The following is a 16,552-nucleotide window of genomic DNA, read 5'->3' as shown; positions in this document are numbered from 1 at the left end:
TTAAACTAGAGTTCAAAAGCAACACTAACCTTTAGTCCACTGTCATCTTCATGGTGACTGTATCCTAAATTCATTCAAATCATCACAGTGGAGATCGTGATTCCTGTAGGTTCCAAAAGGCGTTTGTTGCAAAAAGGCTATCGTTGCCAATACATGAATGGCTAGTGTGTAAATATTCTAAATACATGCACAGTTCTGAATTTTGAATGTTTGAAATGTATGATGTTTAGTGTGCCATCATGAGTTAGGTAATGAACCACTGGTGCTTATGGTGCTGAAATGAGCTAGTCATTTTTAAGCTGGTGATTTTCAAGTTTTGGCTGCTTTGGTAGCAACAGCAAGTTAATGGCAAAATGTGTTCTCATGGTCTCATCTGAAAAGCTGGATGGGGAGGATGTAAAGACTTAACTACCTTAACAGTGGTTCCTACCATGCAATGCTAGCTGTGACATTGAGGAATGAGGTCCATGAAAACAGAGGCTGCATCTGCTCTCCAGCTCTGCAGAGAAGCTCACACAGGCTCTATTATTCTTTTAAGTGACATCTTCAATATGCCTGTCAAGGCCCCTCACATTCAGAATGGTTAAGACAAAGATGCGAGCATTTCCTTTATCTGTGGCCTGAAAAATAGGATGGTCAAATAAGAAAATACTTAAGAAAAAGCCTTGCTCACATGAAAGAGAACAGTACTTAATCCTGTTTCCAATGGGAAGTCACTAATCACAGTGGCATGTATTGTGGCACTGCCTGTACTTACAAGAAAGGCAATGGAAGTTTCTATTGCAAGGACTAGTAACAGCTCAGGGTATGGCATATCAGGAAATAACTAAAAGGCCCATTTGACCATATAACAAACTCTAGCTTATTGGTTACTGATTCAACAATCGTTAATAGCCGGAAGAAAAAATCTTCCTACTTGAGTTTAAGGAGTAAATGTGCTGAGTAGAACAGCTTGCAAAGGTTTATGAGGAGGTGGGGAAGAAAAGAGACAAAGGCACCAAGGCCTTCAATCTAGGAAAAAAAAAGAAGCAGTTTATTTTGTAAGGTCACTATGCTCTGATAGACATTAACTTCAGTGAGACCTAGTAAGAACACAGCTGACAGTGACTTCTGAATCAAAGGTTTTTCCGGTGTATTAAGTAAGATGCTTTTTGTAATGTGAATTGCCAAGATTCTCATGCCTTCTGTGTGAGCAGAAACTAATCTAAGCTGCAAGCTGTGATGAAAGCAAGCATCCCAGTGACAATAATGGGCATATTATCTATTTAACCATACATTCACTAGAAGAGAAAGGGAGGTTGAAAGTGTTTAGTCCACTCCCATCAGCACCAGCTGCTGTTGTGTCAGCCTTTGTATCTCATGATGTCTTTTAAAGCACAGCCATCTCTCATGGCTACCAAATTAGAGGCTTTCAAACTTTATGTCTAATTGCAGAGAGCTGTGCTACACCATGTGGTGGTCATAAGTGCAACATTAGGCCATTTTTGGGAGAGGAAATGGTTTTGTTTTACTTGTTTCTCTGAGATAGAAGTGGTAGTAGAGGGAATAGTTCCTTCTCACTCTGGTTTAGTCTATGCTAGGTTATATGGCTGTTTAGGTTGCATCTACTGCCTTTCCATTCAGGACTGGGTGGATGCTATTCCTTGTGCACCTAGAAATGAAGTCTGAATTATTTCGCTGTAAACTCCCCCCCCCCCCTTCTCTATTTGCAGAGGGTAATACTTTAAATATTGTCAGTTTTGATTGTAGCCTTGCTATGCAAAGCCTTTTTTTCACTTTAGAATCAATCATTTGGTGACTGGACTCAGGGACCCAGACAATCTTTCGGAGTCTTATGTTCTCAAGCATTAAGAAAGGCCAAACCATGTTGAGGCAGGACTGTTCTGAACTGTCTTCAATTTGGAGAACAGTGATTTTAAGTGAGTCCTAGCTCTTTCTCTGGAATCTTTAAAATCTGCAGATTGCTATCTTTTCAGTGTGTGAAAAGTCTTGTGGAAGAACTGTATTGCCTGTAATGCTTTGAACAGCAGAGCCTTCGGTGCTACGGGGCTCTTCTATGTATGTGTTCAGCAGGAGACCTGCTTTTCAAAGGCAGCTTGGCCTACTGGCACAGACCAACCACTTCCAGGTCCTGCTGTTGCTTTCTTTTCTATTATCTCACCCTGCTCTGATATTTTCTTGAGTTGTACCCTGAACGCACAGAACATTTTCCACAGGTCCCACTGTCTATAAAATTGCTATCCTGGACAGTTCTTCCTCTAAAAGCTGTTCTTCTCAACAAATTGCGGAGTGCAGGTACACTCTAGAAAATCCCAAAGTTGTAAGATTAGTGGGAAAATAATCAGCACAAAAATTACTGTGATGGTATCAGCTATGAAACATCAGTTTAGACAGTGATATAGCAGGAGCATTACAGAAATTCATGGCTCAGGAACTAACCTCCCCCTGCCACCACCAGCAACAACTGAATACAGATGGAGAAGTTGGCTGTTTTCCATCAATAGTGAGTAACCCATTTTTCTATGCTGATTGATCTGGCCTGTGCTCTTGCTGTCTTACTCATTTTTTTTTTTCATGCTATTGCTGGCAGAAAGGTCTTCTCTACTAACAACAAGTTTGTCTAGTCTTGGCATTAAGCTTAATATTGAATGACAATTTAATACTTCCTCTTCCAAGTCTTGCTGACCTTTAGTTTTGTGGCAGATAATTTCTAATATGTGTATATAAAAATATTTTAATCACCTAGGTTCTAAAAACAAGATTGAGAGGAATCATTAGTTTAGCACAAAAACATGCAATGTTTTTTTCCTAGTAGGAGCCTCTATGTTAAGCTTAACTTGCTTGTGAGAAAATGGAAGTTCAGTGCACAAATGATTCCATATTTGCAAGCTGCTGATATACCTTCTGATGATAGGTTATGCAGAGGTGTGGAATTTATTCTTCCCTCAGCTTTCTCAACAACACAGCAAAACAAGTAACTTGCTTTTCTTTTTGGAATAACCTTCTATTAAATTAACATCTTCACTAAAACTACACTAAATGTTTAGTTGGTAAAAGAGATATCATGAACTGAGCTAGGACTGAATAAAGTATCTAACAGGTTATGTGTATCTTTTCATGAGTTTAAATCACACTTCATCATACTTCCTAGCAATTTACGAGATTTGAGTTTTGCTTTTAACCAGTGATGACTTTGAAAGCTTTCCTGCTCATATATTGTCATTCTTAGTTCTAATTACACTAAATTCCTGTTGTAGTACAAAGCAAGATTTTAAAATCTATGGAAATATTACCACTCCTCCATATCTCAATAAATCTTAAAATACAAAGCATTCAAAGTAGGAGTGAGACTGTAGACTGCACAAAGAGTGATCTTCTAATTATTTATACAAACACTGACGCTACTGAGAGGGTGGAAAGAAAAATCAGTACTAGTATTAACAGTGGAGTTTCATCTGACCACAGTTGCCCTTTTTTTTTTTTTCTTCAGTGTCTTATAATGGGAAGCAGTAGAGAAGTTTACTTATGATTCTTTTCTTGAGCATTTGTTTAAATCATTCGGTTCTGGTTAGCCAAGAGGAACACTGCTCCGCTGTGCACAGTGCTTGGTGGCAGAACTGAGGCGGTGTCCACACCCCGGTGATGTGGTGCAGCTCTGCAACCCTCCCCCGAAAGGGCTACTCATGTCAAGTGGCAGCTTCACGCCTTCCCAGGACTGCAGCCCTCATCACTGATGAAAACAAATGCCTTTTTTTCACCTCCTCAAAATTTAAATACAAGTAATCTGGTAGTAACAGCGCTCTCAGGGGAATGCTTGAGAGCTGTGCTCCCCGTGTGCTTGTGTTACTGGCCTCACCGGTGCCTTCCAGCACCCCTGCCGTGCGGTGAGGCTTCCCTCGAGCCCCTTCCCAGCCCTCGCACTCAGCCGCGGCGGGGCCCCGGGGTCTCTGCCGGCGGAGCCGTGGCCTGCGCGGGCTCAGCCGCCGCCCGTTGCGGGGCCTCGCCGCACTGGGAGCCGCGGGGGGGCAGGGCAGGGAGATGGCCGGAGATGCGGGCAGGTTTGGAAGCGCCGGGGAAGGCGCCGAGCCGCCAGGGTTACCGGGGCCGGCCCCCCGCCTGCCAGGGACAGCCCTGTCGGGGCGCCCGCGCTTCTCCCTCAGGCGGAGCCCCGTGAGGGGGGCGACCGCCGCGCTCCGCCGGCGCCGGCCGGGGGCCGCTGGGCCCAGCCGCCTCTCTCCCTCTCCCCTCAGCGGCGCGGGGCGAGCGGCCGGGCCGGCGGCGGCGCCCGCCTCTGCCTCCTCCCCCTCGGTGCCCTGCCTCCTCCCGGCGGCCGGCTGCGCAGGGAGGGCGGGAGGGAGCGCGGCCGAAAGGTGTTGCTGGAAGGGAAGTTTGAAGAAGGTCGTCGGGTGCCTGGGCGCTCCGGCAGCACCATGGCGGAGCAGGGCGAGTCGCCGGTCCACGTCCAGCAGCCTCAGCCAGCGCCCGCGCCCGCCGCCCCGGCTGTCGGCTGGCCCATCTGCAGGGACGCCTACGAGCTGCAGGAGGTTATCGGTCAGTGCAGCGGGAGAGCGGGGAGAGCGGCGGGGGCGCGGCGGGGTGGAGGCAGGGGATGCCGTGGCGGCGGCCGGCTCCAGGCCTACCGGCGCTCATCCTCCCGCAGGCTGGGGCTCGCTCACTGCGGCGGATGCGCCCGGCACTGCAGTGGCGCCGCCGCCGGCTGCTGCAAACTTTATCCGCCCGGCAGCGGGCGGGCGGCGCGGCCCCGGGGGGCGGCGGCTCCTTCTAGAACCCGCCGCGCCCCGCCCGGTGCGGCCCGGCGGAGGGTGCTGCTGCCCTGCGCCGCATCGTCACCCACCGTGCCGGTGGCTGCTGCCGGAGCCCTGCCCTGCCGGTTCGCGCTGGGACCCCGGCAACTCTTGCCAATGCGCTCGCTGTGCCTGTATGTTTCTGCCTGTGGATGCACATACGTGCGTGCGTCCGCTTAGATTACTCTGCATTTTTCCGGTGGTTTTGTGGGGGAGGTAAATCTTACCCCTAGATCTGCTACTGTCGTGATGACTTCCTCTAAATTATTTTCTTTTTGTATGTATCTTTAAAGCCTTGTCTCTTTTTCCCCTCACTGTTGAATCTTGCCTCTGTCTCCTTGTGCCTCTCGGCCCAGCTCCCCGTGCCCGTCGGTGGTGGCACGGGGTGGGTGGGTGGGTGACGGGTTATGGCTTGGCTTCACCCCAGCCAGCTGCTTTTGTCCCGGTTTGCCGTATGAGGCTTCACCCGTGTGCCGCCCCCCTCCCCACGGCCCTGTAGGTAGGGGGCTTCTGGCAGTGCGCTTCAGCGCTTTGTTCACTTGTCCGGCTAATGCAGATCAGATGTGTTCAGTCTCTGACCCCTGCATTTAGATCGCTTTATTTTGAATTTTGCTGTATGAAAAGGTGGCTGCTCTTAATAGTATGTGTGATGGAAAGCTTTTCAGCTCCTGACCTAGATGTTGGTTGTTGCTAATGAACTACTTCGGGAAAACTTGTGTTTATTTGTATGTAACATTTTAAATCTCCAGCAAATACTGCTGATGGCAAAGGCCAGCTCTAAGACTGCAATTGCTACTCTTTATGAATGAGGCCACTTAAATGAAAAAAAACCAACCCCTAGGAGTCTTGCCTGCTAATGCTCTTGGCTATCTTCAGTATTACACATCAATTGCTAATTGTTAGGCTGACGACAATCAGAACTACGTGTTCCTGATCTGGGTTGCAAGTTGTGTGTACTCAGTTTTGTCATTAAGCTTTTTATTTTCCACAGGCACAAACAAAACAGTTGAGAAAAGTACTTCTTCCTTAAAATCGGATGGTTTTCTGTTGACTCAGGTGGTGCCTTTGTGTTTCTGTTTGCGCTTCCCAGGCTGTGGAAAGGGACTGAGGAGGGATGAGGGTTCAGGTGTTTGAGTCCCAGGAGGTGGCTGGCTTGGACCAGACTGGTGCTCTGTGTCAAGCCACTGCTGCTGGTAGAGGCCCCCCCTGCCATGGGCGTGGGTGTACTGGCCAGAGGACTTCAGCTTACTCAGTCTGGGGAATGGATCTAAATCAGCCAAGTGGAAGCAGTTCCACTAGCATAAGCTGTATCTTTCCTGAGGAGTAAATAGCTCTTCTAAGGTAAAAAAGGCCCCGAAGTTGTTGGATTAATCCTTGTTTAAGGTGTGAGTCATTTGAGTTATTTAAATTATAGTTATTTTTTGTTGCAGTACCTGTAGAATGCCTGGGTGAGAGTTTCATTTAGAAACTCCTTTCTACTTTCTTCTTTCCACTTACAAACTTGTATCTTTTGAGATGTAAAATGTATTCTAAATATTTATATATAAGCATACATCCATTGTATAGGCGGATGCTAAATTGGAGCAGCAATTACTTACCTATAGAAAATATTGTTAGTTACCTACTGATGCTATTAAATATTGATTTTATTTCTTTAACTAAACTGAATGCCTGAGGAAACTGAGGTCAGGTTATATTGGATTGGATTCTTGGACACACTGAACTTGTCTTTCTTCAGTTGAATTTTCACAAGGCTTAGGTTGCTTACATGACTTTTTCTCAAACTCACTGAGATTTATTTTATACCGCTTAATAGTCTTGTGCCTAGTCAAATATGCCTTTTTTTCGTTAGTAAAAAACCAAACAAGCATACCTCATCCCACTTCCTCGGCCCAAAACCACTTATAAATTCTATGCATTTGACCATATGTGGATGTAATTTTGGAGATGTCAGATGAATTTTGTTGTTTTTAATGAATCTAGTGAGGTGCTCTTAAAGCATCTTCTTTGTATCTGAGGGAAGGGTTAATGGTACAGTCTGAATTTGGTTTAGCAGCAATTTAGATCCCTTTGCATTGGCCATGCCAGAGTTAATTGCATTGTGAACATGAGTAGTTACCACTTGCTGAAACAGTGCTGTTCACCTCTGGAAAGCATGGTTTACCTCTCTGAGGAGCTGGGTAGCATCTTCAGGGGTGAGTTCAGGTATGACAGCCCTTTGCCAGTTAAATGAGAAAAATGACAACATATTGAAGCATCTTTGTGGGCTTTGCAGGAGGAAAGGTACACAGGGTGAGGTACACCAGGATGGTTTGTCGTAACACTTCCCAACAGAACAGGCTTTGTATCGAATTGTAACTAAAACACAGATGCAGAATGACTTCAATGGCCTGTTATAGGGGGCATTTAAAAGTTTTGGTGGTGATCATAAAATGAATATCCTTGTAAGTCATGTGAGCTGTCTCCATCCTGTGTATTTAGCAGGTTGGAGAAGTTCTGCTCTCTTACTCTGCGAGAATGTGAACTTTTCTTACTGCTCATCTGTGTCTAGCCAAGTGCTGTTTTAAAAACCAAGGCCACATGATACGGATTTCAAATTGCACAACGTTTTCCTTTTCTGTCCATTTCCTTTGTGATAGTTGGGAGATTCAAGTGCCTGTTAAAGAGAAAATGCTGGCTTTAAGGAGTGGTTCTTATGAGATGTTATTCTAGGTTTGCTTTATTTTTTGAGATGCCTAGCCAGTTCTTTGTAAACTTGTGGTGTGTGGTTTCATGATACATTTAATGTGCTCTGGCAGGCAGCTGTTGAAAGGATCGGTTGATCTGATGGTGAACTAGTTCTTCTGCCAGGTCAATTTTCTGTCAGATCAGGTTCCCTATTTGACTTGCTGCATGGCTGCGTGATTGATAGATCTCGTGCAAGAAGAGGCTCTTCCTATTAATGCCTATATATAAATATTTTCCGGAGCAGGAAGAAACCATTCGGACTGCTATCTGTAAATGTATGAGGCAGAGAGTTAAGAAGGAATTGTTACATTAATACAGGTGTCTTACATGGTTACAGGCTGTCCATACACCAGCCCATTGGGAAGTTAGAAGGAGATTCCAAACGGTTGGGATAGGAGGACAGAAAGCAAGCTTCTGGGAGGAGGTAGAGATATAAGAAATGTAATTGCTCTTAAGGAAGAGCCAGATTTCATTTAGTGAAGACCTGGGAGATCTCTTTTATGATTCTAATGCATTAAGTTAAGATGTGCAGTGGATTTTAATGTATGTGCTGGGTTTTTTTTGGTAAGCCGGATATAACTTAAATTAAAAAAACTGCAAACCTTATGAAAGCAATACTGTGAGAGATGTTCATATTCAGTTTGGGTTTATAACCAAGTATTCTGAACAAAATAAGTGAAATAGATTTCTCTGAATTTATGGCACTTACATATGTGAGGTTTTTCCTCCTCAGAAGCAATATAAATCTTCACAGAACAAACGTTTAAATGGTAATCAGTGTAAAAACCTGAAAATTGATAAGTGTCAAAATTGTATTTGTAACTTTTGTACAAATTTGTACAAAAATGAGCCCTACACATGGATGAGGCAAAGCAGCATTAAATCTTGTGTGTTGGTGGTGTTTGGGGTTTTTTGGTGTGTTTTGGTTTGAGGTTTTGTTGTTGCTTTTGTTTGTTTTTAAGAAGGTTTCCTAAATTGGTATGAACAAGTGGCTTTGCGTTGTATTTTTTGAAAACTACATTGAAGTTGATGCTTTGCTGGATGTAACTTAATGAATGCTTGTCAGCCAGCTTGATAATTGTGGAAGAAAGATTCTGTTATGGAGAAGCAATGGATTATCTTGTGGTTAGGCTGGGTGCTAGTTTTCATTATAAAATTATATTTTTATCTCTCCTGCTGCAATTGACTTGGAAGATTAATTTGACTAGAAAACAGCCAGAATTAGTTGGAAAATAAAGGGTTACTTCATGTGATAGATTATCTGTGTTGGCTGCAGTTCATTAAAAGTTACCTTAGCTGAACAGAGGCTTTTCTCTGGTTTTTCCTTTCTAACTTTTTGCTCAAAAATATCTTGTGGTTTGTTGCCTCATAAGGTGCAGTGTTGCGAAGTCAAATGTGTTGGGATTTTGAGTAGAACAAGTTACCATTCGAGACTGTTCTGCTGACTTTATAGTTCTTATTGTAAGCAGACTGAGCAACTCTTGTGTTAATGGCTCTGGGGTCTTTGTTGGTGTTTCTATGGTATGTTTACTTTTTTTTTTCCTTCTCCTCTGCTGGGTGTGCAGTGCCATTGCTAATAGCTCTGACAGAGAATAGACTCCCATATTTGTTGTTATCAGAGATCTTTGTATAGAGGTCTCTGATTATGATGCTGAGGAACTGATGTTCTAGTTTGTAAACATAGTATATGCTGCTTTTAAAAGCCTCTCTGTAGTTAGAGGTAACATTACAGTTCTGTGTTTTCTCTTAATCAGATGCTCGTGTCTCATCCATGCTTTACAAATTTTCTTTCCCCTGTGCTTAATCAGGATTTTTTTTTTGGTGGGAAAAAACAGTTGAAGAGCTTTCTTTTTTAGTGGTTTTTATGTATATGCTGCAAATTGGGTTGGACTGTGCTCAGTGTCAGACCACACCATAGCAACTAAAGCTATGGTAAACTGATATTTGCTCCTGCAGAGATTTATTTCTAAGACCTCTCTAATTCTTGCATAAGGAGCTGCATAATTTGATAAGTAATACTTAGTGCTACCTAAGATCTTTACACTAAAGCTTTGTTTAAGAAGTAAGATATGCCTGCCTTAATTCTGCTCCAAAGCAAGTTCTACCCCTTACCAATAAATCTTAGAAGTTACCGCAGTTTGTGGTAACATATACAGTATATACAAACTTATACAATAGCCTAAGCATATTGTATATGCATATATTAAAAAAAGCCTTCATAACATTAATCATAACTTAATACAACTGTAGCTTGACAGAAAGAGTTTATGGTTTTGTAAATCAAATTTTTACACTTTGGGAATAATTGGTCAAGATTTTCTGTCAGCTAAACATTTGAAGAAACTAGAAATACTAAATCCCCATTTAATTTTCTAATAAGGAGTGGCCTTTAATTCAGTTGTTAGAGTAAAGATGGTCATGGTGCAATTTAAAAATACCTTGTAGAACTCGCAGTGCTGTGCTGCTAATGAGGCTGTTCAGAGCTTGTAGTTAATGATTTGCCTTGTCTCCACATGATAGTAATAGTGTTGGGGAAGGGAACTTTGTCTTGGCTTTTTTTTGAACAAAAATAAACTTTCTGCATTGGAAATACCCAGATTGGAGATCAGGCTGTAGTTTTCATTGCTTCAGAGAGGTTAGGCTTTGTGTGATTTAGTGATCAAACTTTGTTATATAAGTGAGTTTTTAGAAAAAATTAACTCATGCAATTGGAATTCAGACTTGTCAGGAAGAAGATTAATTATGTTTTACAAGAACCTGAATGGCATGAAAATAGCCAAGGGAAAAAAAAAAAGACAATAAAGCTTATTTTAAAGTTAATTTGCTAACTGGAAGGCTAAAGGAGCACGTAACCAGCAGATCAGGTGGTTGGCTGGTGCTATGTAATGATCATTTAAAGCAAGTATGCTGTGCTTTCCTGCTCTTGGAATCTTGCCTACCTCCTTTATGCTTGGCCCTACTGTCCCTATACTTCCTCTCTCCTCCCATCCAAGTTCTTCCTACAGACAAGGTCCAAATCCTCCAAGACCTGAAAGTCCTGGCTCCACAGGAGTTGCTTGAGTGCTAGAAGACGAGCAGTTCTTGTGAGCTTGTGGAAACTTGAAGGGATGGCATGATTTTGATTCTCACTAAGCCTTACTAAGCAAGGCTTCACCTCTTCAAATTGGATCCACTGCTTGTAACCAGCACTGTACTTTGACAGAAGGGGCCAAGTTCAGACCTGGGAGAGCAGTTTTAGGTTGGGTCATGTATTGCTCTGAAACAACATTTAGAACTGTTTTACTGTTTTTTTGTTTGGTTGTTTTTTCCCCTTTAGTCAAGCCTCACTTTCCCTTAGGTCAGACATCAGTTGTTTTTTTCCAGAACCTGCTTGTCAAATAGAGCTTCTCTTGGTTAAGTGGAAACAAAACCACATCTGTTCTGATCGGCTTAAGGGGACAAAACAGTGAATGCTTCATACAGAGGAGGTGTGGGTGGCCTATATAGTGGCTACATGTGTAGACCATATTTAATATCTAGGTGACCCTTTTGGTTCTCTCCCTTTTTTTTCCCCCCTTGCCCTCTTCCAAAATAATTTAGAACTATAAGGCAGCAGTAGACAGAAGCTGGTTTTACTTCCAAAAATGATAACAATTCTCAGCATTTAAAGAACAGACCTTAAAAGTCAGGTTAAGTTACTCAAACTTCTTGGGTTTGATGTAGTCACTGGGATACTGCTGAGCAGCAGCAGAGAAGCAATCTGCTTGCAGAACTCGGAAGATAAATATACCAGTAGGAAATTTACTGATGACCAAAATTAAAAGTGAGATTGCCCTCCCCCCCCCCCCCCCCAAGGAAATGACACTTGACAGGAGTTGATACTGCTTACCCTGTGTAAATAAATAATTAGCTTTTTTGAAATGGGTGTGCTTTTACTTATTTTTGCCTTTTGCAGCACTGGTAGGGTGAAATGCTGACAGCTCTGCTAGATTTCACTGTTTCTTGTGAAGTTGGAAGGTTTTTGGGTATAGGTAAGGGTTGAAGCTTATGGGTGTAAGAATGTTACCATCCAGAAGTGTCAGAATGAAATAAAGCTGGTATGAAATCCTTGAGAGAGGAATTTGCTTTAAAACTTTTTGTGTTTCTATATGCACTGTGTTAAGTTCCACATGGTTGTGTGATCGACTCCATAACTGAAGCAACCAGTACATGTTGAATGCTTGTCTCTTGCTGCCTTTTGTGGGGTTGGCTGCAGTCCTTTGGCTCCTACCTTAGGGTTGTGTGCTGGAGATGCAGCTCCTCTGGCTGCCACCTGCTTCCTCCTGTACAGTGCTTTTGGCTGGAGACTGTGCTGTGGTATTTAACATGTGCCTGGTGGTCTAGGAGCAGTAGACTAAAAAGATATGACAACCCCTGCACCCCCCCAGTGCCCCCTCTGCCCCGGGATGGAAAATGTAGTAGTGAGAAAAACCAGGGAGAGAGTATACAGCGAGAAACGAGCAATCTGCCTGACAGTGCAGAAGGAACCTAATTTTTCCTGAAATTGCTGTCAAGTCAGGGTTACTTTGTGAGAGTTGGTTACCTTTCAGGAGAGACATATAGTTGGGGGATGGCAGTTAAGGGGAAGAAGCTTAATCTTCACGGAGAAGTGTGCGTGCTTCCTGGTATTTAGGTAGACTTCAGCTGACTGGTGACTGTTTTGTAGAAAGTTTCCATGGCAGCAGTGAGATGCTGACAATGCTGATGAAGGTGGTGTGTTTTTAAAACAACTCCTAGGCACAATTTTCCAGGGTGACTGTGACAGTCCGGCAGGTTGCTCCTGAGAGAAGCTCAGTGAAAAATTTGAACAGTGTCCTTCATTCGTTAGCTGAAGTATTGTTTGTGGCATTGGTGGAGTTAATATTTCCAGTCGTTTGCCCCTAGGTATTTGACTAGGTATGTGACTTTACTCAATGGCTTGGTGAAGCTCCAGTATGATAAATTAGCTGTCTCTATTAATCCTTTGTATTTACAATTAACAATTTCTGAATAATTTTATTAGCCTAATTATTCTGGCAGATGTTAACTGCCTCTGAGGTATTCTGATCAGAAGTAACATATAGGTGAAACTTGAGGGTGTCCTATAAGACTGATGTAATGATTATGTTACATAGCTTTTAAGCTGAGTTATGCTAACATACTGAAAGGGAAGTGAGGACTAGAGACAGACTGAAAATTGGAAGATATTCTGTGTTCCTAGTCATGCTTTCAGTGGTAGTGTGAACTTAAAGGTCTCAAATGTCAAATTCAATGTTGAAAGTCTAAGTTGGTTTTGTTTTTTTGTTTTTTTTTTTAAAGGAACAAATAATTACAGATAGCAAACTATTAAGTCAAGAAGAAGAAACATATTCAGATTCAGAAACATCACTATTCAGTTGTGAGGTTGCTTTTCCCTTCTTATTTCTTTGCTTTGAAGATATTTGGTTACAGGGACTGAGTTGAAACATACAATTTCTTCCTGTTTGTGTCTTGTGCTTCCAGTCTCTGAGCCACTTCAGACTAATAATAGGAGATTCATTAGAATTAGATTAGAATCACCTGATGAAAATTTAATGATATGATAGCATTTATATTGTTCCAACTCTTCTGTTGTTGCAGGATAAGAAATAGATTAAGGTTTTTTTACTGGTAGTGTGTGGCCATGATGGACTCAAATTATAGCAGGCACGTTCTGTTGGGGTGAAATAGCTGAAGATGCTTTGTAGCTCAACACTGCATTATTAATCGGAGATTTCATGACAGTGCAGTGGCAATACTGCCTTTGTTTTGGTAGATTGCTGTTCTTCATTCTCTGAAGAACGTGGTGACATCCGGAAGACTTGGAAAATACTGCAATACTGCATTCATGGTACTAGAATTGTTCCAAGTGTTTACTTCTGAACTAAACGAGAAACAATAACATACGCTGACTAAATCAACATTAGTGTTTGTTTATAGTGCTACTTCAGAAATGAACAGTAATACTCTTTTAATGGCTTTTTTCTAGGCAGGAAGTTTGGTTCAGCATAGCAATTCTTCAATTCATCCTGCTTGTATAAGGTGGAGTTAAGCAGAGTTCTGTGGAGTAAAGATGATACCCTGGTGAGGTAACTTTTGGTCCCACAGCAAACACCAGATATCAAGTTCTCATGTAGTTATGCAGAGCCATTTCCAGTGCGAGTTTTGCCTTCCAGATGTCATGTTGAATAACAGTTTCTGTATTGATGATGGAACAACAGGGAGAATGAAATGATTGCAATCCATGGTTTTTTTATGAAAATATTTTAACTAAAAGATAGATCTTGCAGTTTATCTTAGGGGGAAAAATATCAGGCTGTGTAACATAATGGAGTATTTAAAGGTTTAGTAGAACATATGATAGGTAAGGTGTTTTGTTTTTATTCTGCATTTTATTAGGAGAAACTGCTTCTGTATTAGAAGAGCGTTGGAGAAAGAGGTTTCCTTACGTCTGTGAACTTTGAAGGAAAAGCTTTATTTCTGAGGCAGTGTCATGTGCCTATATTTGCTATGTTAAAATGTTATTGCTGTTGTAGAATATAATTCAAATTGTCTGCTATGTTAACTTTTTTCTTCCTTAATACAAAAAGGTAGTATCTTTATTGTATAGACAAGCTGTGGCTCAAAGTAGTTGTTTCTTCCAGATGGCTATTCAGAGTATGTTACTCTAGGGCTTTTTTTGTGGTGTTCTGAAAACTGACAGCTGAATGAGGTTTGGATAGGTAGATAAGAAGGAAATGGGAAACAGTAGAAACCTTAGCCCTACTGGTCGTGTCTTAGCTTGGACAGATTAAACCTGTTCAGGCAGTCTCTTAACAGAGATTTTCCTCCGCTTTGTACTTCAGGTGTGAGCCTGCAAAGCTTCAGTATGTCTGTGGCCACAGAGGTGGTTAAGAGCATCTTTCATTTGAAGCTGAGAGCTGGGACTATGCAGTCTGGAGAAAAGAAGGCTCAGGGGGATCTTATCAATATGTACAAAAACATGATGGGAGGGAATGAAGAAGAGGAATCCAGACTCTTCTTAGTTGTGCCCACAGGCAGGACAAGAGGCAGCGGACACAAATTAAAAATTATGCATCTCAATCTTAACACAAGAAAGCTTGGACTGTGAAGGTGTTCAAACACTACAGCAAGTTGCCTGGAGAGGTTGTGGAGTCTCCGTCAGTGAAATACTCAAAACCTGGCTGGGCAACCTGCTTTAGCTGACCCTGTTGGAGCAGGGGGGTTGTGTTAGGGGATCTCTAGAGGACACTTTCAACCTAAGTGTTTGTGATTCCATGGTTTGAAACAATTTTTCATGGTATCTTTGTGTGAAACAGCAGAAAAATACTTGGTTGGGGCTTTGCTCTTTCAAACAGCATCTTAAATTCTGGAAGCAACTTTGACAAAAGTGCCCCTGCTAACAGAAAGGCAGATGTGGAGATTATTTGTAGATTACAAATTGGTTGCGCACTGGAATTTTGTTAGTATCTTGGTTGTGTCTATACCTATAAAGTTTCTGGTCAAATGGGAGCAGGTAAGGGGAGTGAATCAGTTAATGTTGAGGCCTCTATGGTGTATTTGGGTTTGGAGTTTTACTTCAAACAAGATATACGCTAGTTCTTGGACTGTCCTGGTTTTCCTTGTTTTTTGAAAATATTCAAAGATGGGTTTGAACTGTTACATCTTTCAAGGGTTAGAGCATGTTCTGTTGGAGCAGAACTTCCAGCTGAGGTTCTGCCAAAAGTAGTTCATTCTGCACGCACGAGAGTTGCTCGGCAAAGCAAACCAAAGCTCTGTGAGGAAGATCAAGCAGAAGGTATTAACTTTAGAACTGCCCTGTTTGCTCTAAACCAAAATGCAAATGTACAGGCAACCAAACAGTATGAAGTGCAGTTGGTGCTCTTTTTTGAATTTCCCTATAACTAACTTTGTTGGTTATTTCTTGTTTTTTTTTTTTCTACTCGTTGAAATTTTTTAATCTTTCTTGTGTCTGATGGGAGGCTTTGCCCTTGAGTAAGAACCACATCTTGATACATATATTTCTAAATTGCATTGTTGGTTTTTTTAATACTTGAAGTATTACTGTTAAGATTTTCCTGTTAAACTCTTTGTGTTGACTCTTCACTCTAGGGTAAAAGTCAAGACCTTTGAAACCACAGATTTGGATACAAAGTTTTTAAGGGAAGAATGATGTCAGCTTTCCCTTTTTTCTAGATAAGTTCTTTGGTTTAAATAGAGATTTATTACCTAATGTTTTTCTGTTTTGCAGCTGACTGAATGATAAGGAAGTTTATTTTAGGTTTTTTTTTTCAAATGAACATAGAAAGAAAAGCTGTTTTTTATGGTACATATGTCTGAATGAAGTGTTTATGCTGCTTCAGATAAATGAAGGAAAAATGAAATACCCCTGCTGGTATGCTTTCTGGGGAGCTAATTAGATAGAGCAGAATCTATCAGATTTCTTGTAGAAACTCCCTCTTCTGCAAAATCCCTGGAGATTTTGCTTTTTCTTTTTGATAACAGATATTTTGAAGCCTGTGATTTAAAGAAAAAGGGCATTTTAAAGTACATTGTAAGCAGTGATGTAAAAACCACACTTTTGAATTAAGCTGGTAAGAACAAATCTATTATTGTCCCAAAATGTGAGCAAAATTCACCTAGTTTTATCAAACCCTGTAAAAACAGAAACTGACAAGACCTCTTACACATACTTCAACTTTTTCTTTTTTTTACTGTGTAACAGTATATGAATGATGAGAAAAAGTTTGAAGTTTAAAAAAAAAAAGTGAGACCTATTAGGTCATGGATGTAGTCTTTCATCTAACTATAGCATATTAAAACGGCAAGAAACCGTGTCTGTTTTACACAGGTGTCCTTTTGTATGGCTTTTTGTTCTGTGAATTTGATTGCAAGTTTTTGGCAGAACTGTAATTTAACTAAAAAGAAATCAAAAATAAGAGTTTTATATTATTACCTGAAAATCTGATCTACATTGTGAGGATGAATGGATAATAATATGGTGG

The 16,552-nt window shown here is 41.6% G+C and overlaps 1 protein-coding gene across 1 annotated transcript in view; it reads left to right on the top strand.

Moving 5' to 3' along the window:
• Positions 1-4,324: 4,324 nt before the first annotated feature.
• The window catches only part of STK39 (serine/threonine kinase 39), a 101,726-nt gene continuing 89,498 nt past the window's right edge, over positions 4,325-16,552 (top strand). The window contains exon 1 of the mRNA XM_037398729.1: positions 4,325-4,551. Coding sequence (XP_037254626.1) covers positions 4,431-4,551 — 121 coding nt within the window. The 5' untranslated portion in view covers positions 4,325-4,430. The remainder of the gene's footprint in view (positions 4,552-16,552) is intronic.

Source organism: Falco rusticolus, chromosome 8 (assembly GCF_015220075.1).
Source record: "Falco rusticolus isolate bFalRus1 chromosome 8, bFalRus1.pri, whole genome shotgun sequence".
In the NCBI taxonomy this organism is placed as follows: domain Eukaryota; kingdom Metazoa; phylum Chordata; class Aves; order Falconiformes; family Falconidae; genus Falco; species Falco rusticolus.
The sequence above is the reverse complement of the archived record's forward strand: the minus strand, read 5'-3'. Positions and strand labels throughout refer to the sequence as shown.